This window comes from Desmodus rotundus, chromosome 13 (genome assembly GCF_022682495.2).
Source record: "Desmodus rotundus isolate HL8 chromosome 13, HLdesRot8A.1, whole genome shotgun sequence".
NCBI classification, from domain to species: domain Eukaryota; kingdom Metazoa; phylum Chordata; class Mammalia; order Chiroptera; family Phyllostomidae; genus Desmodus; species Desmodus rotundus.
In genome coordinates, this window is record NC_071399.1 from 91133101 (window position 1) to 91157946 (window position 24846).

The 24846-nt window shown below is 42.1% G+C and overlaps 1 protein-coding gene across 7 annotated transcripts in view; it reads left to right on the forward strand.

The window, feature by feature from the left end:
* PDS5B (PDS5 cohesin associated factor B) overlaps positions 1 to 24846 on the forward strand; it is a 134084-nt gene that overhangs the window by 14271 nt on the left and 94967 nt on the right. For 6 of the 7 annotated variants that reach the window (XM_045201077.3, XM_024568410.3, XM_053916444.1 and 3 more), the window contains exon 2: positions 22205 to 22331. In XM_045201077.3, the coding sequence (XP_045057012.1) occupies positions 22224 to 22331 (108 nt within the window). In that variant the 5' untranslated portion in view covers positions 22205 to 22223. Of the gene's footprint in view, positions 1 to 22190; positions 22332 to 24846 lie in introns of all 7 variants that reach the window. The other variant, XM_053916442.1, reaches the window with a different exon arrangement.

Here is a 24846-nt window from a genome sequence, read left to right on the forward strand (position 1 = left end):
CCACCACACCCCCAGGTCTGGGGCCCTTAGTGTGTAGACTCTTGGGCATGAAAAGGCTGAGGTGGCCAGTTTAGTGGAGCCATTGCCGCATCCCCTGGGGAAAACTGAGACCACCCCCTCTCACTCCCCCCGCCAAGGAACTGTGTCGGCACAGAGGCACACAGGTGGGGAGATGATGGGCTGGGCTCTGTGTTGGTGAATTGGGAAGCCGAGCACGTCGATTAAGAGTGAGAATGAGTTAGTGCAAATTAATAAGACACATTTCACAGTACCTGGGGAGTTTATCAGGATACCCTATACACAGGTATTTATTTACATTGAGAGTATTGTAACTATGTCCAGAGAAGTGCATGTAGTTTTTTATGCAGTACTTAATGAAGTAATGGACTGATGGTTGTTAGTACTTGAGTTCTAATTCTAGGTCTGCTATGTTTTCTGGATTTTTTTGTTTACTTAAAGAAGAAAACAAGAATATCATTTACCATTTTGAATTTTTTTATAAGTTATATAAAAGTCATATAAAACAGTGAGCATAAATGCCTTCTTTTTCACTAAGGAAAGTACTATAGTAGCATTGCATGGGGGTGTCTGCTCTGAAACTGAAGTTACATAATGTAATGATTCGGGGGGTGAGCTCGGGGTCGGGCTGCCTGGCTTTAAATCCCAGCTCTGCTGCCTTACTATGAATTCCATGTAGCTCTTGTTCTGTCACCCTCACCCCCAGTTCAGTGGCTTAAAACTAGAGTGTATTATTACACATTAATCTGTGGGCCGCATGGGGGTTTCTGATCATATGGGCTAGATTGGGCCCCTTTCAAACAAGGTGATTTCATCTAGGGATCACTCCTGTCTCTGTGGTCACTTGGCAGGTGGGCTGGGGGCCAGGTGGTCTAGGGTGGCTTCCTCGTTCTGGTGGTTGGCTCTCTGTCCACCAGGTGGTACAGGGTGACTGAGGCACGTGTCTCTCGTCACATGTCAGGCAGGCCTATACTTGCTCATGTGGCAGCGGCAGCTGTGTCCTAAGGGAGCCAGTGGGAGCATGCTAAGTCATTTGAGGTCTACACTTGGAACTGACAGTGTCCCTTTTGCCTCGTTCCCTTGACCAGGGCAAGTGGTGAGGCCAGCAGGGTTCAGGCCGTGAGCTCTGCATCTTGCTGGGAGTGAGCTTGCAGGAGTATGGGTACCAGGGGGTGGAGAGTTTGGGTCGATTTATAATCATTCTGACCTTGCACAAGTTTCTTCATCTCTCTGAATCTGTTTCCTGACCTGTACAAATGGTTAGGGGAGTAATGATACTTTCTGAGACAGTTTAGACGGTCAGGTGGAACAGACGTATGTGAAGTGCTTAGAGTAGGTAGGGTCTTGGTGTGTGCCAGCGTGTGCTCGGCAGATGAAACTGTTGTTACCTAACGGCACTCACTCAGATGCTTCATATTCCTGACTGCACGCTCAGCAGTCCTATGATACTTACTGCCTTCCGACCGCTGAGGAGACAGACTTGAGTTGTTTAAGTTACCAAGATGCCAAAGGTTGGTGGTAGATCTGACATTGGAACCAAGGTTTTGTTTTTTGTTTCTTGCCTTTGAAAGTCTAGTACTTACCTTTGAGAACGGTACAACAAGTGAGCTCTGGAACCGCCGGAGTCCCTGCCGCACCCCTACGAGCTGGGCAGCCCGTTTATGCCGAGCTCTAGGAAAATAGATCGCTGACCTGGGGAGGGGGGCCTGGGGAGGGCTAAACGAATCGACACATGTTGCGTGCTTAGAACGGTGAGCCCTGAATTCACGAGGGCACGAGTCTCATGTGTGGCAGGTAGCTCCTCCTGTGTTGGGTGCTCCTTGAGTAGCACTCACATTTCGTTGTGCTTAATATGTGGAAAATTGGGGGGGCTAAATTGAGATTTTTTAAAATTCCACAGAGGATTTGCTTTCGCAGTCGCTAAAAATTGGATTTGTTAACTATGCTGGAGACTTTCTAGGGTCTTTGTTGAGAGGTGACTGAGGTCCAGCTCTCCTCATGGCAGGCACAGGGCTGACAGGGACATGCGTCCGCCCCGAGTCTCTGTGTGCACACTGCCTACTGCTCAAGGCCCAGTTCACCCTGCTCCCGTGGGCAGGGTGGGGGGCGAGGGTGGAGTGTGGAAGCGCCTTTACAGACTTCCTCACTCGCTGTGAGCACTGCGATGTGGTAACTGTTTCCTGCAGGATCTGTGGGGCTCTCGATACGTACTGTTGGAGATGGACATTCACTTCGTGGAGCGCGGAGACTTAAAGCCAGGCCGCCTGGTGTCCGCGCTGCTGTAGTTGTTTCGCTACCCCTCCCTGCAGCCCTTGCAGCTTGGATTGCCATGCTCACGGGTCCCCAGAATTCTCTTGTTTTATGATTGCTACTCTTTGCATACAAGGATCTCCATATTTCATTGAGCTTACTAATGAAAATTAAAAAATTCTTTTGTGTCTTTCTGTGTTAACGCTGTGTTTTATTTGGCCTGTTTTGTACACCTTTTTAGGACGCTCAGTCTCCTGATATGCTTGTTCATTTATCCTTATGCAGTTCTATTTATAAAGGGAATTCTAAATTAGTCATTTTTGGTAGCGGGTGTGGGCTTCTTTAGCAGTTTATACCAATTAGTATTATTTTCTTTAGATGAATTCTCCTAAGGGAATGGGTAAGTCTAGTTTTGTCTCTTATGTGGGTTATCCCTGGTGTGGTAAATGAACTGACTGAGAGAGAGAAGCTTTTACAAAAAGTTGGAATATTTTTAGGGTGATGTGGGCTGGGAGCATACTGCCAGAGCTGTGTCTCCCATGAACAAGACAGATGGCTGAGAGAACATTTGGGTCACAAAATCCCAACTTGATTTATCTTGTGGAGTCTGTGCCAAGCTAAGAAAGCAAAGTCTTTGCCTGTCTTAATTTTGTTTTGGTTTATGGTGGACTTTCGAAATCTCGTCCGCCTTGTTCCCTAAGCTGAGACTACTAGCAGGGATTGGGAGAGGAGCACCTGTAGAGGTAAGAGCCTGCTGTTGGGAGATGCGGGTGTGGGTTCTGGGTGGTGGCCTGAAGCAGGGGACAGTGTGGCCTCTGGTCTGCAGTCCCGCAGCCGCCTCCCAGCGGGTCCTGAGTCGGTGTGCCTTGACTGTCTGCACTGTAAGTGGTCTTCTGGTGTCTGACACTGCTCTCCTTTTTTCCTACTTTATATTTCTCTGGCCATTTTAATGGGTTTGGGGAAGAAGAGAGATAAAGTTATAATGCAGTTGTCTACCATAAAATCAGAAGTTCTATTGAAAAAGAGGTTAAGATTTATCTCTTGTTTTCAGGCTGAAAAGTTTTTTCTTAACTAGAGATAAGATTTTGATGATTTTATTTTTTATATTTAGCTCTAATTCATGCACACTCCTTCCCCCCACCCCTTTTTTTTATTGTTTTTGTTTGGTTTTTGGTATGCATGATGAAATGGAAATCTTAGGTTTTTTTGTTTGTAATTTGTTCTTACCTCTCTTCTCTCTCCACTCACATTAATTTTTTTTTCTTGGTTGAGACGTCATTGAGGTAATTTTTAGGCCAGAGTTTTGTAAACAGGGTTTCAATTAGAGTAGAAAATCGCAGAATGAATGACACGCGAAAAGAATATTCAGTAATCAGGGCTATTTTCTTCCTTTTTTTTTAAGTGTGCTTATGTACTGGGTTGTATTGCAATTTTAAAAAAGTTTGAAAGTCATTGTCCTGACTTTAGCCTATGGCTTGTAACTTGTGCTTTCCAAATAAACCGTTATTCAAACGAGATCTTTTGTAAAGCTGAGCTGCTCTCATTGAAGGCTGGCACCCTTCTCTGTAACAACCCTACGCTGCTTGTTGAAGCCCAGAGGTTCCAGTGAACACTGTTACAGGTGTGGAGGAGGAAGGCCAGACTGGTCCCAGCCTCTCCTCCCCTTTGCTACAGAGGCTTCTCCTTAATATTTTGTAACTTAGAAGTTGGTGGGAGATTTTGTTTCAACGTAGGACTCAGCTGCTGAAGATAGTGAAGGCTTTGTGACTAAGTTAGCCTTGTCTTTAAACAAACCAACATAATAAGGGGCTGGCCAAAACTTCTGTTTAGTTTCTTCCATAAAATTAAAGACATATTTTTCATTTTCACCAATAACTTTATTGATTTGGATATTTTGAGTATGTCAGCTATTGCCTGTGTGGCAGAGCACTGATTGTTCTCAGTTAATGTCTAGATTTGATCGCTGTCCAGTCAACTGGTCTACCCAACCGTGGAGCATCGTCTAGCGAGAAATCTTCACAAAACTTCGGAAACCACTTTTGACACATTCGATCAGTCACAGCACTTGCTCCATGCACTGCACGAATCTGTTTTTGCATTTCAGTTGTGTTTTTACGTTTCTTGGAATAACAAAGTATAATATTTTTTAAATGTTTTCTTCCATCTTCAATATTAAAATGGCTACACAAAAATTCACCAATTTTGATGTTATTTTTTTAAATGCACAACTGATGTGACAGCTGTCACAATACAGTGTAACATGATTATTTCGAATGAAGTTAAAGACAACTAAGTGCAGCAAGAGCTATTTTATGGAAAAAACCAAACAAACTTTTTGGCCAACCAATATAAGCAACATTTGGTATTTTTCCTTGTTCAGTTACTGTATTCAACCTTTAGTTTTGCCTCCGGCTTTTCTAGAATGAAATGTGACGGAGAGCAGCCTGTTTCCCTAACTTGTTTTTGGTGTGTTTTCTTTCAGTCTCGGTCTGTATAAAAAATTGTCTCCACCCTGTCGGCAGCGCACACAGAGAGTGCAGATGGTGCGCCACTGTGCGGCTTGGCTGGCTTCAGTGAGAGCAGCCCCCAGTTCCCCTGCCACACCCGTGCCCTCGGCCTTCTCACCATTCTTATGTGGCGCCGAGGAGCGATGCCTAACCGTTCTGTTTCAGTTAGGTACAGATAGCTCAATAAGTATTAGGTCTAAGAATTGCACATAAACGGAAACAAAAAAATACTTCTTTTTATTCTTAAACAGCAACAGCTACTTACTGGTGGGATGGGACGTGTCTGCCTGTTGGGCATGTACGACATCTCAAGTCTCAGAATCAGATTAGACACCGCCACCCCGTATTCCATTCCACACTGACTTTCATACAGCGTTTTTTGTCTCATCGATTGCCCCAGACCCAGTTTCTCAAAGATACGGTACCTTTGGAAGGAATATGGAATGTTGATATGAAGTGCCTTGAGCTGGTAGTTCACCTGGGATCTGACAGAGCTTAGGACCGCTGTGTTTTTCTCCATAATTAAAAACATCCCCCAGTGCCCGTGAGTTTGCTGTGGGATCTAGGATGTTTCGAGATGTCTTGGTGTACACCTCAGTAACTGCAGGGACAGTGCTTTACAGTTTACACAGCAATTAAGCAAACAGTTACTGCCTACATTTTATATAACAAAATGGAGCCGTCTTTGTGGGATACGGTTACAGGTATTTGTGCAAAGCTGATCTACTGAGCTGTCTATTTGCATCTCAGAAGACAGTCTATATTTTAAAGTTTATTTCTGAGTGGTATTTTTGTAATACAGTTCATTTTCTGAATTTTACCTTTTTAGTGGAAGAACATTTGTTTGCCGGGGATTGAAAAGACATATCTTCTTCAGAGTGAAAGACAGCAAAACTGTTTTTATATTGATGTTCTTTGTGCTGCTAGTTTGTTCTCCTGGGAAAATGTAGGAAAGAGGTCAGAATCAATTTTGGGTTGAGTAACTGCACGTGTCAGTGTGCATCAGTGGGCGAGTGGGCACAGGAGACGTGTGTGGTTCTCAGCCACTGAAAAGGTGGCGATCTGACTGCGACGGCGTGGAAGGATGCTAAGGGCACCGTGCTGCGGGAAGTAAGCCAAAGAAAGAGCCTTAAAAACAAAAAACAAAAGTCCCAACACATACTCACAAAGAATGGATTGGTGGTTGCCAGAGTTGAAGGGGTGGGTGGAAGAGGTCAAAAGGTACAAACTTTCAGAAACAAAATAAGTCAGTCACGGGATGTAATGTATAGCATGTCCATGATAGTGCAGCTATAGTTATTAGTTCTGTATTATTTACTTAAAGTTGCTAAGAGAGTAGCTCTCAAACGTTCTCCTCACAAGACAATTTGTAACTGTGGTAATGGATGTTAACCCAGTGTCTACATAAATTGAATAATTATAAATTGATTCATTATATGCCTGAGACTAACATGTCAGTTATATCTCAATAAAAATTTTAAAAAGAAATCATAAAACGTGGGAGCATATGTTCCATTTTAAGTTCTGTTGGATCTAGGTGTTGGACAAAAAATTATTTAGTAGCACTGTGCTACGGAGGAGAGCGTGTCGTGTAAGTGATCCGTAGGTGCGGTGCAAAAAACTAAAAACCCTCGTGTGAAATTGCCATTGTTCACTACTTGCAGAAGATTTGGTAGTGTGGAGGACCCCTAATCTTTTTTTTAATTTTAATTTATTGATTTGAGAGAGAGACATTAATTTGTTGTTCCACTTACTGATGCATTCACTGGTTGATTCTTGTACATGCCCTCACTGGGGATTGAACCTGCAACGTTCGCATCTCAGGACAATGCTTTAACCAACTGAACTGCCCAGCCAGGGCCGTAATGTTTCTATATGAAGCTATCTGGTATAGCTTAAAGTGCATGTGAAATATCTGTGAGATTGTTTTCCCCGCATTTAATAAAACTTTGCTGTCACTGGATTAAAAGTTTAATTTTGTTAAAAATTTTCCTATTAGAGATAAGTACCTTCAAGGATCTATCTTTAAGGAGAAAGCCTGACTTAAAGATTTAGGGCCGGAAAATTTGATTATGATGTTGGGAACAAATGCCGATGGAGACTGACTGTGCTAGCATTTTATTAGGGTTGTTGTTGTTGTGCTAATGTTCTGTCCATTATTTTGAAAGTGTGATTCTGCAGAATGTGAGGTTTTTCTGGAAGCACACATACATTATAGCAGATGGCTGTGTTTGTTTTGTTCTTTGTATCAGGCGTGTGTGTGTACTTGCATATTGCTCGGTGTCTCCTCTGCCAGGACCCTCACCCAGCCGCCTTGTTGGGTCACACAGTGTAGCTTAAATTCCAGCTCTCTCTGACGGGCAGCTAGAACTTTTTCTTCATCTTCGACAGGACGAATTGTCCCTTCTTTTGTGTTTCCTTTAAGACACTCATCTTCTGTGTACAAGTCAGTGATTTTTAGTGAATTTAGTGTGTGACCGTTGTCCTCCAAAGATCACTCTTGTTTGTTTGTAGTCACTTTTCTCCCCGCCAGCCCTATGTGGTGACTAATCTGTTTTCTGTTTCTATAGATTTGCCTTCTCCAGATGTTTCATGTGAATGTAATTGTACAATATGTAGCCTTTTGTGTCTGGTTTCTTTTACTTGGATGTTTTGAGGATTAGCCATATTGTTCCTTTTATTTTTGAGTAGTATTTCATTGTATGGTTATAACAAATTTTGTTTATACATTCACTGGGTAATAGATATTTGGACTGTTTACACTTTTCGGCTGTTAGGATGCATTGTTAGTCAACTTTGCATGTAAAAATATTCAGAGTTTTTCAAGTCCAGGTTCAGCCTGAGTATTAGGGGATGCAGGTGTGCTCTGTAGACTGGTAACCATTAAGGTAAGGGGAGGGGCTTTGGGAAGCAAATATGGGTTAGTTCCAGCTCAGTTGCTGGATAACTTTGACATAATTAATGTCTCTAATCCTCAGTTTCCTCACTTGTTAAATGGGCATAATTTTATGATTCATCTCATTATTAAAGATATTTGTTGAGCTCTTGCTTTTTGATTATCAGTGTATTAGGTGAACAAAATAGGATTCTTGCTCTCATGCAGTTTACATTTTGGAAGGGGAGACATATCAGAGGATAAATATGTACAATTATGGCGAGTTCTTTGGAAAAGGACGGGCGGTGTGACAGAGTGCGGTGGGACTTAATTTAGCTTGGGTGATGGGGGCCGTGTCCCAGAGACACGGACTTGGGGGTCTCGGAAAGTCTGTGTCAGCCAGGCAGGACCAGAGTGACGGAGAGAGGAGGCAGGAGTTTTTGAAGCGGGAACAAGAGTACATACCAAGACAGGAGGACGTTGGCTTGTCCCTGAAGGGAGAGAGGCAGCTGGAGTGCAGCGGGAAAGTGGTCAGAGGCGTTTGTGCTCGGGGCGTTGGAACCTGTCTCAGGGTTGTAAGCGAGGCAGCGCTGTGAAGAGATGAGCCTGTCCAGGTTGATGTGGCTGCTCTGTGGAGACTGAGTTGGAGGCTGGCTGAGATTCGGTAGTGCTGAAGTAACGGCCAGGTGAGGGTGGGCGTCCTTTATGTTTTGCAGTTAACATTTATAGGACTCGGTGATTGCTTTTAAATGGTGAAAGAGAACTGTTAAGGGTCACTCCCAGTTTTCTGGGAAGAACAAGTTGGGGTACACTAGGCACCATATACAGAAAAAAGATTGAAAAAGGAGGTGTGTGTGGCTTTTTTAAGAGGGAAGGAGTTAGGAGAAAGTATGTTGTTTGGTTTGGACACTTTATGTTGGAGGTGCCTTGGAGAGCGCCAGGTGGGATGTTGAGTGCACAGTTGAGCACGTGCACCAGAGTTTGAAAGGAGGGCTGACCATGCGGTGCGAACGGCTGCTTCAGAGTCTCTGGAGTAGCCCTAGGAAAACTTAGGGCAGAAGCCTTAAGACATGTATAGGTTAAAAAGTGAATGAAGGTTCCAGAACTGAACTCCTGCACCAGGAGACAGAGGACACAGGTGTGAGCAGTAGGGAAGGAGAAAAGTCAGCAGTACGGTGGAGAGAAAGAGTGGTTCAAGGAGGCGGCTGCAGCAGCCAGCTGTCTTCTTCATACTTTATTTGGCAACCTGGAAATCAGTGACTTTTAAAAGGTTATCTATTCAACATATATTGCATAAGCCCCAAAACGTAATGGCTTAAAACCACCACCATTTGTGTAGCTCCCAACTCCGCAGGTTGGCAGTTTCAGGTGGGGCAGTTCTGTGGGTCTCCGTCACCATAGCCGATGTCACTCATGCATCTCTAGGTAAACGCCCGTGGTCGCCTGGTGGTTTGGCTGGGGCTGGCCTGCTCGTGAGGATCGTGGTGGGAGTCCGGGGGCCTCGCTCTGTACTGTCTCTCTTCGCCTAGCGGGATCACTTCAGGGCTGTGCACATGTTAGGAGCAGAGCTCTGAGAGCCCAAGTCAGTAAACCCAACGGCACGGGCAGTCGTTAAGTTGCCCAGTGTCCCTTTGGCCAAAATAAGTTGTTATGAGAACGTGTCGCATTCAGCTGCTGGGAAACACTCTCGCGCCCCCCTCCCCGCAAATGTCCACCACTAATAATCTTTTTAACACTCTTACCTCTTGATGGGAGGAGCGGCACAGTCACCTTGCAAGGGTGTGGGTGCAGGGAAGAGAAAATCTGTTGTCCGTTTTGATGTCTCCACAATAATTATGGCAAAAGCATTCTGCGGATGGTGGCGGTGGTGGGTGCTGGAAACAAGATTAGGTTGGTATGGAAAGTGGGCAGGACTGAAGATGCCGAGGGAGAAAGTGTGGTTACGGCTTTGAGAAGCTTGGCTGGGAAAATCATTTGAGAGAGGAGACAGTAGCTGGGAGGACATTTGGAGTCTAAGCAGGTGTGTTGTATTTTCTTTCCCTTCCTGCCTTTCTTCTCAGGAACAGAACGTTATTGCACACTGAGAGAAAGGATCGCGTAGAAATAGAGGAAACGGGAGGCAACTAATGAAGTGAAGGTCTCCGAGAAACCTGCAGAGGATGTGATTTTGTGCACCTGTGAAGGCATTAGGTTTTGATGTAGTGGTGGTGATGGGGTGGTGTCGGGGGGTGGTTACATACTTTCTGGTAATAGGAAGGAAGCAGGGAGTGGGTACCAACATAGCAGGTGAGCAAGCAGATATAGTGCCAGGGCCCTGGGAGGGTTCCTGTGGACAGCTCTGTCTTCTCCGTGAAGTGGAGGCCACCTGAGAGTGAGGGGTTATGCAAGAAGATGTGTGCTTGGGGTCTGATGTGAACAGTGAAGTGCATAATTCTATCCCCGCACTGAATGGGACATCGAGCTGACTACTTTACTAGAGAAATACTAGCCATTCAGTAAATGAGAGATAGTATCATTATTGATATAAAAAGTATTGCTGTAAAGGGAGTCAACAGAACATTTCCTGGTTGCTAAGTTAGAATCTGGTGTTAGTTGAGGTGTTCCAGGGCCTGGGGTTTTTTCTCTTTGAGCTGGTTACTGTAACTCTACTCCCTTCTAGAACACTGATTTCCTTAAAAAGAATGTAGACAGAGTAAAACTGTGTTTAACCTTTTGTAAATAAACATTAACAAAAATATGAAAAGAATGGGTCAGCTTTCTAAAAGGTCTTCCTTAAGCATTTGAAATTAATTTGTTTTTACTAGAACACATAGGAAAAACAGGGACAACTTCAATATAGTTAATTTGAATTAATAAGGGTTAATTCAAGTTGAATGGTGGGTTACTGGTGACATTGCATATAGGGAAAAAAATCAGCTTTTTAGTTGGAAAACTTGGAAAATATGTAAACATGGCCTGAAGGTTTTATCCTTAGGGGATAACAAGATAATTTATTTTGTCTTTTTTTCTCCTAGAAAATACTACCATTAGCTTTTTAGTTGTCCCTGGCCAAGAATGCTTAACTCCAGTGTAGTGATTGTAGTGAGGGGTTGTCTTTATGGAGGGCGCCATCTGCTGGTTATGTAAGGTACCGGTTGTGAGAAAACTTGTCTTTTGCAGTCGACCAGACTCTTCACAAAACCTTGTGTTCCTTTCCTTCTAATTAAACCTCAGACCTGGAGTAAAGTCCCAGGAGGGAAAACAGCTTTTAATAAACGTGGTCACATTGGGATTTTAGTAGTGGTATGCTTCGATTTCTGTGACTCTGAACTTCTTGTCACATACTAGATTTTAAAGAAAAATCATCATGAAAATGACAGATCCCTGTCTTTATTTCTTCCCAGATCAGTTAAAAAAATATGATTATTGCTGCTGCTCTTGCCCTTGCCCTTTAACCCAGTCAGTGCTCTGTTCTCTTGTGTTCATTGAAACGGCCTTCAATACTGTACTGCTGTCTCTTGTTTAGGGTCTGATGCTCTCTTGGTTTTTCCTTCCTAGAGCCATTAGTGTGATTTAAAACAAAATCAGTGTTTTCTTTAATGACCGTTTTATTTGAACCTATTCAAAGGTTGTAGAAATTGTTTAGTATTATAATGTTCTTTTGTGTTTTCCTTACTGTTCACATGGACTTAAAAATGTAAATATTTATGACTGCATATATTACTTTTCTAAACTTAATGGCTTTCTGAAAGTATTTGTTTCAGTTTACCCTTTAAAAGTAGGGAAATTCTCCATTATTTTAGTTTTACTGTAAATTGGTGGTAAATTTTAAATGGAGGGAGCAGTTAGTTGGCATGCTCTTCTGTAGTGCGTGCAGTGTATAAAGTGGACTCTGACGGGGGGTGGGGTGGTTCATGTAGAGTGTTTCGTAAGCACGGTTTATGTTTTCTCATCTTCATGGTATCTGCCGTACCTTATGTGTGAGGGATTGAAATTCCACAGAGATGAAAGGAATTAGGTTAGAATTTCTGTGACTCTTGTTTAAGTTTGGAGGAGCAGCTATGTATCAACACCTTTTTCCCGTTGATTTCCAGTAACAGTCAAAGACCCTCCTCCTTCGTCTGCATTGCTCTCTTTCGTCTCCCCTCTTGTCCTGTCCACCTTTTTTCTTTTACCTCGTAATTTGCTGTTCATTCTTTTTCTTCTCTGAACACTCTTAAAGACCACCTTACCAAGTCCAAGAGTGTATTTGCTGAGGTGGTTTTGTATGTTTTAGCATTGCGTATCATCCCACCATCTTCGAACTTAAAAAAAACCACACTTTATTCTTATTTTCTACCTTTCTTGACTCCTGTCTTCCTTTTTGATTTCCCCCTACTTCCATAGCAATATAGATATTTCCTCAAGGTTCGTTCTCAGTATCTCAGCTCATTCCACACATTTTCTTTATTGATCTTGTAAACCCACAAAGCTTGTACTTTAAAGCTGAGATCATCCTAAAATATTTCCTGGCCTTAACTTTTTCCTAGAACTTTACATCTACATTTCCACTTGCCTTCTAGACCAAACATAGTTTTTCCCAAGCTTTGATCTCTGATTTTTCCCTATTTTTATTACAATGAGGGTAGAGATTTTGTTTTATTATTGCATTCCTGATGCCTAGCATAGTATGTTGCACCAAGTAAATTCTCAATAAATGTTTAATTGACTTTCCAGGGATAAGAGCTTTGAATCTTGTAATAATCTTCTCCTTCTCTTACAATCATTCATAAGTCTCTGAATCACCGTTCTTGCTTTCTAGTCATCACTTGCCAGCAGCTACTCATTACTTCCTACCAGGGATTGGGCAGCAGCTCCCCGACTGGTTTCCCTGCACTGAATTCTCCTCCGTCTAGCCCGGCTGCCTGTGGTGGTCACCGTTCCCCAGCGTAGTGCTGGCTATTCTGTCAGCAGGTGTTTTCTGAGCACCTGTTTTGCGCTGCGGCCTGCAATAGATGCCAGTGTAAAATAATACACCGTTCTTGTCTTCAGGAGCTTATAGTGCAGTAGAAGGAAGAGACACAGAAACAAAAAGTTCATTGAGTACGATGTGATGAAGGCTAATGGTGATTCGTTCCAAGTTCGCTGAGCTGTGTGGGAAGGAGCCTAATTCTGCCTGGAGAGATCAGGGAACGTTTAAACCTAGACTTCAGGGTACAACACAGAGTTTGCTGACTAGACAAGGGCCAGGATGTGCGTCTTACTGGGAGGAGCAGCCTGTGCGTTTTCGAAGGGGTGCTCGCTCCAGACCTCTGCTCACAGTGACGTTGCTGCCGGAACTGAGGGGCATGCTGTGCGGCCTGCTCCTTTGTTGGCTCTTATCTTCCCCCCTTTAGCTCCTTCCCCTTCCTTCCGCCGTTTCCTTCAGTCTGGCTTCTAGACCGGCACCAGTGTGCACTTTCTTCGCTGAGATTTAGTCACTTTGTTTTCTCTGTCCTTTTTACCCTTTCTCCCCCCCTCGTTTATAGAATGGGCTTTCTCTCAGTCTTATTTTTCCAAGCTTGTTTGAAATTTTAGAATTTATTGTGATTTAATTAGTTAGGGGATGTCTGTTCCCTTTAATAGATATTGAGACGCATCCCACTCACTGCTGAAGTGTTCTGAAAGTAATAGACACTTGATAAATTTGGACTGTATTGGAGAATATATTGTACAAAGGCACATGGTCTGCATTATTTAGCTACAGTCTAGGCTCACAATTGTGTATCTGTTGTTACGGGTGATGTGCAGCTTTTGCTTCTGATGAGGCAAGGTAAAGAAAGTTTCTGCCACTCCTGGTTCTGGGGAAAACTGGGAATCTTGACCCATTTATTTACCTACCCCTAGAATGATTTGTCTTGGCTTTTGCTCAGTACCACCTTCTTTGGTTGAAGGAACACAGCTATGAGGTTGGTTCTTGTTAGACAGTTCATGGTTTTGCTAACCTGAGGTCATGAAATTGTTCTCCTATATCACGTTCTAAAAGCTTTTACATTTTGCTACCACATTTAAGTTACTAATCTACTTGGCATTCATTTTATGTATGACGGGAGGTATGGCTGCAGTGCCTTTTTCCCCATACAGATATAGGAATGTCTTGGAATTTAAAGAGTTTATTTAAAATAATAAAAAGTTAAGCAACTTTGAGGTATAACTTACATGCAATAAAATTTACTCATTTCAAATGTACAATTCCATAATTTTTAGTGAATTTAATGAAATGTGCAACCATCATGCCAATTACAGCTAATCCTTTAATGGAGTCTTTGTAATTTTTCATCTTGAGATCTCTGCAGCATCCAGGACTGTGGGCCATTCCCTGTCTTGAAACTTGGTGTACACCTTACGTTCTGACCCAGCTTTTTCCAGGGTCCTCTGCCTACCTCTTCAGTAATTCTCAGATTCCTTTGCAAGATCTTTTGCCTCTGCCCATTCCTTAAAGCTAGATCTTCTCATCTCTTTCTAGGCCTGCCACTGGTCTCACTTGACAAGTCTTCCTGAATGCTTTTACCTGTGCCCCAGGCTTTCTCTGTCACTGAGGACTCCTAAACCTTTCTCTAGCTCAGACACCACTCTGCAGGTATAACTGCCTACTGGTCATTTCTTTTTTCTTTCTTCCCTCTTCCTCTTTGTTTTCCCCAGCAAATGGGGGGGGAAACATTTATTTCCCAAAGGGTGCCTGAAAATTTTCTTTTCTTTTTTTTTTTTTACAGCTTTATTGAAGTATAACTGATATACAGAAAAACTGCACATATTTAATGTACTGTATTTTTCGGACTATAAGACGCACTGCTCCCCCCATTTGTGAGGGAAACGGGGGTGCGTCTTATAGTCAGAATGTAGCTTACCTGGCTAGTGGGGTGGAGGGTGGAGCGGGGGTTTTGTTGTTGTTGTTTTGTTTTGTTTTTCCTATTTTCCTCCTTTAAAACGTAGGTGCGTCTTATGGTCCGAAAGCTTCGGTGTATAACTGATGAGTTGGGACAGGTGCATGCACAAGTGATACCATCGCCACAGTTGAGGTGGTGGACACAGCAGTCACTCCCGAGTTTCCTTTGCTTGCTTTGTTTTGTAAGAACACTTAACATGAGATCTACCTCCCTAACAAGTTTTTAAATGCGCACAACTGTATTGTTATGTGGAGGCACTGTGTTGTACAGCAGATCTCTAGAATGTCCTCATTTTGTATAACTGTAATTTTATACAGTTGATAACTCCCCCTTTTTTCCTTCTCCCACTCCTTGGCAACCACTGTGCTATTTTCGCTTCTGTAAGTTTGACTGGTTTATATACCTCCTATGAGTAGGGTCATGCAATGTTCATGACTGATGTATTTCACTCAGCATAACGTCTCCCAGGTCCATCCATATTATTGCAAATGGTAGGATTTTTTCCTTCCTTTTTTGTGAATAATGCTGCAGTGAATGTGGGTGTGCAGACAATCTCTTCAGCTCTTGATTTCCATTCTTTTGGATAAAATAGCCAGGACTGGGATTGCTAGCTCATATGGTAGATGTATTTCTCATTTTTTTTAAGGAACTGTTATACTATTTTCCCTAGTTGACTTCATCATTTTGCATTCCTACCAACAGTGAACAAGAGTGCTAGTTTCTCCACATCCTCAGCAATGCTTGATTGTTTTTTTTTGTAATGATCATCCTAACAGGTATGAAGTGATATCTCCTTGTGGTTTTGATTTGCATTTCTCAATGGTGAAAAATGGCAAGCTTTTCCTCTTAAGACTAGGATTCTCACTCCTGCCTTTTCTATTTAGTGGCCCTAGCCAGAGCAATTAGGCAAGAGAAATAAATTAAAAACATTCACATTGGAAAGGAAGAAGTAAAATTATCGGTTTGCAGATGGCATGATATTATATGTAGAATAGCCCTAAAACCCTGGGAAGAAACCTCTTAGAACTAATAAATTTAGTAAAGTTGCAGAATATAAAATCAACATGTGAAAATCAGTTATGTTTCTATATACTAACAATGAATGAACTATGGGGAAAGGAAATTAAAAAGCAATACCTTTATAATAGCATCAGAAAGAAAAGAAACTTGGGGATAAACTTTACCAAGGATGTTAAAGACTTGTATACTGAAAACTAACAATACACTGATGAAAGAAATTTAAAAAATAAGTAAAAGGAAAGACATGTAGAGTTCATGGTTGGAAGACTTATTGTCAAAATATTAAATGGTAGTCACAATTTTTATTTTGTTCTCCCTGCCCTTTACTTACTGATGTACCTTGCCTCTGTTTTTATATGTAAAAGTTTCATGTTGTGTGGGTCTGTTTTTAGGATGTCTGATATTTCCCATTGAGCTTTTTCTGTACCAATCCCACACCATCTAAATTACTTTAGCTTTATAATGGGCTTTAATATCTGGTAGAACTTTATTAATTTACTGTGTTTTTCTTCCAGTATCTTGGCATTCTTGGCCTCGTGCATTTACCTGTAAATTTTTTTCAAAAATGTAAACCTGTCAACAAAACTTGAACATTTTTTGTTAGATTTCTTCCTGGGTAGTTAATACTTTTCAATGTGAACTATGTTAAAACTTTTGGTTGTTATTCCTATGAATATAATTGATTGTTTTGGTTTTTAAAACCCTTTTTTTGTGGAATAATTGTAGACCAAGTTGCAAATAAATAGTACACAGAGCCCTGTGAACCCTTCACCCATGTTCCACCAATGGTGATGTGTTATTATGTAACTATAGTACAGTATTAAATTCAGAAATTGACTTTGGTGTGACATTGTTAGACTACAGACCTTACTCAGTTTTTTCATTTTTGCGTGACATTTTCTGGGTGTGGGTGTGGATGTATGAAGTCCTGTGGGGGTGTCCTTTGTGTGGGTTCACGCCCCCATCAAGATGCAGAATTGTCAAGGAATTCCTTCACACTGCTTCTCTCACCCACGCCCGCTGGCAGCCGTCTGCCTGCTCTCTGTCTGTGTGTGTCGCTGTGTTGCTTTGAGAAGGCTTAAGCGAGTGGGACAGTGTAATATGTAACCTTTGGAGACTGGCAGTCTCAGGAAGCGTGATGGCCGTAAGTTACTGCGTCTGTCCGTCCGTCGGTGCTTTCACGGCAGCGACACCATGGACGCGGAGGGACTGTTGTATTTCTTCCTCAGTTACTTGGTAGAACTCACTAGTAAAGGGTCTAGACTTGGATATTTTATTTTTGTGGAAGATTAATTATTTATTTGGTTTCTTAATAGTGTTTTTTCTTCTTGATTATTTTTGGTAAGGTATAGATTTTCTCCATTTTACTGAATTTTCAAATGTTAATATCAAAAATTTACAAGATTAGCCTGTGATTTTTTGACTGTGTTGATCCTGTGCTTGTTTTCTTTTAATTCATTCATCATTTTTTAATGTTTGGAGTTTTGTTGTTGTTGTTGAAACATAGTGTAGTTCAGAAAAATGTTAAAATTGTATGTGGCTATAACTTTACACAAAGTGAGGACAGTAGTGTGACCCACATAACCTGTCTCTGAGAAATCCGTCCTGTTTCTCTTTCAGCTACGTTTCCCACCAAAGGTTCTTGCTCTTCTGACTTCTAACTTTGTAGATTAGGCTTCTTTGGTTTTGGACTCCTGTCAGTAGTGTTTCCACTGTGTCATGTTTTACGTCTGGCTTCTTGCACGTAACTTCCTTTGGTGGTAATCCATATTGTGTGAAGCGGCAGTTTGCTTACTCTGTAACTGTCCTGTATTCCACTGTGACGAGTACACTGCACTTTACCGGTTATCCTGCTGTTGATAGATGTTGGTGTTTTCTGTTTTGACTAATATAAATGGTATTGCTATGAACATTTTTATACGTGTCTTGTGGACACACGTATGTGGGTGTTTGTGTGTGTAAACCAGGATTACCTTTATTTCTGTTTCTTGTTTTCATTTTTGTTTTATATCTGTATTTTCCAGTTGTAATTGACATGCATTATGATTATTAGTTGCAGGTGTACGCCCAACCCCATTGATTATAGACATCACGTAGCTGGCTAAGTGATCATCCGGATAAGTCTCGCACCCCCGACAGCACACAGAGTTATTGTTAGACTATTGTCGACTGTGTTCCCTCACTGGTTTTACGTCCCCGTGACAATCCTGCTAACTACCAATCTGTACTTCTTAATCCCTTCATCTTTTATAACTGAACCCCCAACCCCCTCCCATCTGGCAGCTGTCAAGATGTTCTCTGAATCTGTGAATCTGGTGGTATTGCTGTTCTGCTTGTTTGATTTTTTAGACTCAATTGTTGATAGATATGTATTTATTGCCATCTTGTTCATAATTTTCATCTCTTTATTTTTCCTTCTTCTTAAAGAACACCCTTTAACATATTAAAGGATTCATCACCACCAAGCCAATATATACTGGTTTGGTGGTGATGAATCCTTTAGCTTTTTCTTGTCTGGGAAGCTCTTTATCTGTCCATCCATTCTAAATGATAGCTTTGCTAGGTAGAGTAATCTTGGTTGCAGGTCCTTGCTTTTCATCGCTTTGAGTCCCTTGCCACCGCCTTCTGGTGTGAAAAGTTTCTGTTGAGAAATCAGCTGACAGTCTTAGGGGAACTCCCATGTAGGTAACTAACTGCTTTTCTCTTACCGCTTTGAAGATTCTCTCTTTTGGTCTTTAATCTTTGGCATTTTAATCATGATGTGTCTTGGTGTAGGCTTCTTTGGGTTCATCTTGTTTGGGACTCTCCGTGCTTCCTGGACTTGTATGTGTATTTCCTTTGACAAAATAGGGATGTTTTCAGTCATTATTTTTCAAACATTTTCAGTTTCTTGCTCTCCTCTCCTTCCAGCATCCCCATGATGTGAATGGTGGTATACTTGAAGTTGTCCCAGAAGTTCCTTACACTGTTCTCATGTTTTGGATTGTTTTTTTTCTTTTTGCTGTTCTAGTTGGGTGTTTTCTCTGCTTCCCTATGTCCCCAATTTCTGATTCGATCCTCTGCTTCATCGACACCACTGTCGATTCTGTGTAATATATTCATTTCAGTTATAGTAGTCTTCATTTCTGACTGGTTCCTTTTTGTGTTTTGTAGTTCTGCTTTTATGTTTCTTATGTCTTTGTTTACATTTATCTACTCTTCCTGTTCATTGAGCATCCTTATAACTAGTGTTTTGAACTCTGTGTCTAGTATAGTAGATTGCGTGTTTAGTTTTGTTCTCTCCTTTCATTTGGGCCATGTTTCTTTGTCTCCTCATTTTGGCAGCCTCCCTGGGTTTGTTTCTATGTGTTAGGTGGAGCTGCTATGTCTCCCTGGCTTGGTAGAGTGGCATTATATATAGGTGTTCTGTAGGGTCCAGTGGCACAGCCTCCCTGATCACCCAACCCTGTAGGTGACTCACCCCTTGTGTTGGCTGTACACACACTCCTTTTGTAGTTGAGCCTTGATTGCTGTTGGCACATCAATGGGAAAGATTTATTCTCCAGGCTGATTGGCTGTAAGGACTGGCCTCCACCACCCACCTCTGATCACTGGAGAATCAGCTGTGCAGGGACCCACCCCACAGAGCAGGACTTACCTCAGTGGGGCTCCAGTGCCCACTGAGTTTGCTCCTAGAATGTTTTGCTTCTGGGGTCGGTTGGGTGGTGGTGCTTCCATCTGGTCTGAACCTGTCCACTGGGTGCACTGGCTCTGGGGCCTCCTGGGAAGTGTAGTCCAAGGTCAGCCACTGCCTGTGTTCTGTCCAGGGCCACCCAGCACGAGCTATAAAATGATCTGCATCTGGCTGCTGCTTATGCTGGGCTTGTGCCCAGATGAGGCCAAGCTGCAAACCAAGGCTGTCTGCTGCTAGTGCCGGGCCTGGGGGCCACTTAGTGAGAGCTATGGGGGCACCTTGAGGTCAGATACTGCTTGTTTGAGAAATTTCAGGAAAATCTGAAGCATGAACCAAGACAGGCCATTCATAAGGAAAAGCCACTGGAAACAGCTTGGGTGGGTCAGCAAGTTGGGTGGGGCAGAGCCTCAGGGAATCACCAGGGGAGGGCAAACAAGGTGAGCCAGGTTGGTGGAGACTCAGATTTGGAGTCTGCCTGCTGGCTCTGAGAAGGGAGGGCTCAGCACAGGAACAGTGGCCTCTGCCAGCACTTCTCTCTGAGAGAAAGCTGTCCCCCCAGCTCTCGCCCTGATACTGAACTCATGTGGCTTTATGAGCCTTGTGTGGCTTTGGGGCTGCTGGCCCAGTGCTGAAGCTCAGAGGGAGTGAGTCTGAGGACATCCATGCATGGGCCCTTGAGAGGAACGTCTTGGACTCCAGAAGCCCTCTCTCTCACTCAGCCACCGTCCCCCGCTGGTTTTCACAGACAGACATTATAGGGACTTCTCTTCCTGGCACTGAAACCCTGGGATGGGACCTGCTGTGGGGCTGGGTCCCCTCGCTCCACAGGTAGTACCTCCACAGCCAAGATAGCCCATCTGATTTTTATCCACCACACCTGCGTGTGGGACCAGCTTGGTCTGCGTCTCTGCCCCGCCTGCCAGTCTCACTGTGGCTTCTTTAATTTCCTAGCATCAGGGCTCTTATTCAGCCAGATGTCAGGTGGTTGCGAGCGATGGTGGCTCTGTAGTTTTCATCGGTGTGGTGGTGAGAGAAGTCGAGCCCTGCGCTACCTGTGCCACCATCTTGACCAGAAGCCCTGTGTATTTCTGTTGAGTGAATACCAAGGGTGGGTCCTGGCACCTACTTTTTAATTTCTGTTTCAAAATTTCTGTTTAGCTTAGGGTGCTCTCCTTTGTTTAGTCGTTGCATGGTGGATTTTTCCATCCTTTTATTTTCAACATCTTGTACCTATATATTTTACTGTGTTTTAGTAAGAATTCTATATTGAAATTTTAAACTCTTGGTCTTTTAACCTGAGTGTGTTATAACATACTGTGTTAAGCAATGTTTTATGTGATATGTGTATAAATTTATTACAGCTTTTAATTTTTGTTTGGCTAATTTGTTTTTATTTCACTATCTTCTTGAAAATCACGTTCCCTGAATGTAAGCTTGAGCTTTGCAATCATACACTTTTCCCACATTGAAGACAATGTTTTGTGGTCTTCTGGATTATATTGTTATTCTTGAGAAGTTGCCTGTGACTTTAACTTACATACTTTTCCTGTCAAGGGGATAAGCCTGCCGTAAGGTTTTGTTTGTTTTCTGGAATTATTGTTAATAATATTTTGAATTGAGTTGTGTTGCTTCTTGAATTTGTATTCTCAGATAGGGGACTCTGCCTCATTTCTTCTTGTACTTCATGAGTCATAAGTTAAACCCTTCTGTCCTTTATTTTTCTGTTCATTCTATTTTTTGTGTTTCTGTTTTCTGTATTTTTGGATAATTGTCTCTGTGACCTTTCTTTCAGTTCACTAATTTTAATAGCTTTTTATAATATGCTAATAAACTCACCCATTGAGTTTTTAACTTCAGTTCTTTATTTTTCAGTTTCTAGAAGTTCTGCTTTTTTGTTCAAATCTTTGTCTGCTTTTTAAAATTTTTATTCCTTATACATTTTAGAGTTGTCTTTTATTTCTTTGAAACTATAAATACAAATAATTTTGTAATCTGATCATTGTACTATCTGAAGTCATTGCGGTGGGTCTGCTCTTTGAAGCTGGTATTCCTGCTGGTTGTTGCTCATGGTGCCTGGTTTCCTTAGGTGCTTGGCTATTTTTGACTTGGTCATGCTCATTGTCCTAGAAACACCGTAGTGGGGTTTCTTTGAGGCATAGAATGAAAACGCTCTCTAGGCAGGACTGGAAATTACTGGTATCAGGTGCTTGGGGACACCACCAGTTGGAGGTCACCGAGGTCATGTGTTGAGATTTCTCTGGCCTCTTTAGGTAATATGAGCCTCAGTAAATATGCAGGCCCATGGCCAACACTGATTAGCTGTTGTCCTTGCATCAGTTATTACTTTGCTCTGCTTATTATCAAAAGAGCTTTCTCTGGTGTCCCCTGGGGCGGGGGGTGCGTGATGGGGACATGGCACATTTGATTTCTGGTTTACTTTCTCCTTTGTGGGTGCTTATCTTTCGGGGGTTGGTGTACCGTTCGCATTAATGTCAGGAAGGTCTGTCACTTCACACTGCTTTGACAGGTTTCGATTTTCCTGCTCTCTGTGCCTTGCAGGAGCACCCAAACTGAACTCTGGGTTTTTCAGGGGTGGCCAGTGCCCCGTGGGCATAGCTGGATGTGATGTAATGCTCCAGCGCTCCGTTTACTTCTGTGGGCTTCTGCATGCTCTTAGATTTCGATCCACGCAATTTGTGGTGCTTTAAAAATATGCTTATTTTGGACATTTTTTTCTTTCACGTATAGTTTTTGTAGTTGGAGGGTTAGTGCAGATAAACTAGTTTACCACTGATGAAAATGAAAAAGGTTAAAACTAAAAATTCAGGAAATGTTTAGAAAATGCTTTTCATTAATGAGATAAGCAAATTGCTATAGTAGTTACAGATTATTGGGTGGGCAGGTTACTTTTCAGGTTTATTATGAATGTTGTTTATACTTATTTTTTGGTTTGCATCTAACAGCTTCCTTGTTTTAGGGGTAAACATATTTCCATCATGGCTCATTCAAAGACAAGGACCAATGATGGAAAAATTACCTACCCTCCTGGTGTCAAGGAAATCTCAGATAAAATATCCAAAGAGGAGATGGTGAGACGGTTAAAGGTGAGTAAAGTTGGGTTATGGTTTCTGGACATCCCTTTGGGGTGTGGGGCTCTCAAAGTGCTGTATCTCATTAAGGCGCCGTGAGAAAGCAAATCCAGGCAGACAGTGGCAGAGAAAGGATCTCAGGGAGGGGAGGCAGCAAAGAACTGCAGGGTTTCCTTGGCTGCTGTGAATGGGAGACAACAATCAGAAAGGCAAGGCTTAGAGTTCCTGGGGTCCCCTGTACTTGGGTATGAAGAACAAATCCACAGTACTCACAGTCATTTTTGTATGTAGAAAGTTGTCCCCTACTCCTATCATTTATTTGATAAAAACAACCATTTTGAGAAAGGATGTTTTAAGTTTTTGTACTTACTCAGGCTGTATTTTACTTTTTCATAAGTTATTTGAGGTGAGGTTAAAGAGCTTTAATTTAAGCTTTTTCCTCTGCTTCTGACATGCAACGATGAATCAGGATTGCTGGGGCGCCTGTAGACGAGGAAGATTATTCAGAGTGGGCCTCCTTTTCTTTGTGACCGGGATGGTCTCTGTGATTGTTAAAATGGCTAAAGGAACCAAGTGGCCAAGGAGAATGTCTGATTTATCAGTCAGTTCAGATGTTTTTTATTTCTGAGTATTTTTTTTCCTTTCCAGGTTGTATCTGCTTCGGCATTTATTTTGCTTGGTATATTATTATTTACTTATATTTCAAGACTGGAAGGAAGACTTGCCTTAATTATTGAAGGCCCAGGAACTTTAAAGCAATAGTTATTTTGTAGCTATTGCTGCATGGTTTATTTTCATCAGAAGTAAAGAACCCTAATACTACTATAAATTTCATATAAAGTCTTAGTATTATAAATCTTTATTCATAAAATATTGTGTCAAATGTCATGTGTTTATTATTTAAAAAGATAGATTTTTTTGAGCAGATTTAATTTACCAATATGAATATTTTACCTAGTTAGGAACCTCTATATATTTTATTTAAAGTAGTTAAGCTACAAGCCCTTTCTGTGTGTGACATTTCTCATTTTCTGTGTATCTGCATTCTCTTGACTTGATAGAATTTTTAGGGAAAAAGATCCATTTGTTCCCTCAGATTTGTTCTTGTGTCAGCAGTGGCAGGCCTACGGCCAGCGGTCTGCAAAGGACCTGACAGTGAACCCAGAGGCCACACTCAGATACTGGCTGGCACCTAGTGGTTTTCAGGGATGCTGTTTCCTCACACACCTCTTTTCATGTCAGGGGCCCACATGAGTTCCTGATGAGTCTCTAGCACCGTGTGGGCTGTAGGCAGTAGTGAGGGAGTCCCATTACCTAGCCCTTGAGTAAACTTGTTCGTTGGTCTTAGACCAGTAGGCACAGTGCTCACATCTGGTGTTTGCAGTACACTTTCATTGTTTTGTAGATACTTTTGCCCAGCAGTAATTCAGTTAGTATACTTTATCTCCTTTAAATTTTCTAATTTACACTTCCCACTCTTTTAGCAACCTTCTTAGAGAAACACAAACAAGGACTTAGTGTGGGATGATGATAATTTTGGACATGTACAAATACAGCTGTAAGTTTTATAAATTACATGTAATTTATAAATGTTAACATGTCAGGTGTCCTTGTTTATATAATTTTTAGAGTTTCCTATAACATTTTATTCAAAATATACTTAACCTCTCACTCTTTGTGGCAGGATTGTAGAGAAAGAAACAGTTCTCTGCATGTAGGTCTTTTTTCTCTCCTTTGACTCTTTTTTTATAATTCATTAAGCCATCAAAGCATATATCTTAACAGTAATTAAATTGGCAAGTTAGGAGAGTGGTTCTGGACATGGTAGCCTGGAACTAACAGCAGTGCTAGGCTGGAAGGATACTTTGCTTTTGTCCTGGCACCAGACCCAGTGGAACCAAGTCTCTCCCCGGAAGGACGCGCCCCAAGGCTGCTCTGGGATTCACTGACACAGTGGATGTGTGTCACTCCCAAGTCTAGTTTGACGGCAGAGTGGGAATCTTGGCAGCTTGTCTCCAGGACCGTGTCCTAGACATTGGTACTTGGTGGCCAGCGCTACTTGATGGTTAGCATTTGCAGCGCCACCTAGTGGATTCCAGATGGCCACTTTTCCTGCCCCTGCCAAGTTCTGCAATTTTGTTAAGTCTCCTGTGAAGTGGGAATAATACAGACTAAGGTTCATTGTAACTACTAAGACTGAAATTAAAGGAGATGCTTCAAGAATTCAAACTGTACTCTTCCTCCCCATTCTTGTTCTCACCCCACTCTTATGTAAATGTTTTTGAAAGAGGAACTGTTCCTTGTGGGTTTCCTGTGCTCACTCTACACATGCCACCAGGTCCTACTAATGAACTCTCTACACCTTGTTCTCTTTTACTGCGGCGTAAGGAATATTTTGTTGGGTACTATGGTAGTCTCTCATGGTAGCTTTGTTACATTTAAGGATACATTTTTGTCATCCTTTTTGTTTCTAAATTCTTTTTTAGCTGAGTATATCAATCCATGTGTCTGGAGTGGTTATGGCTCAAAT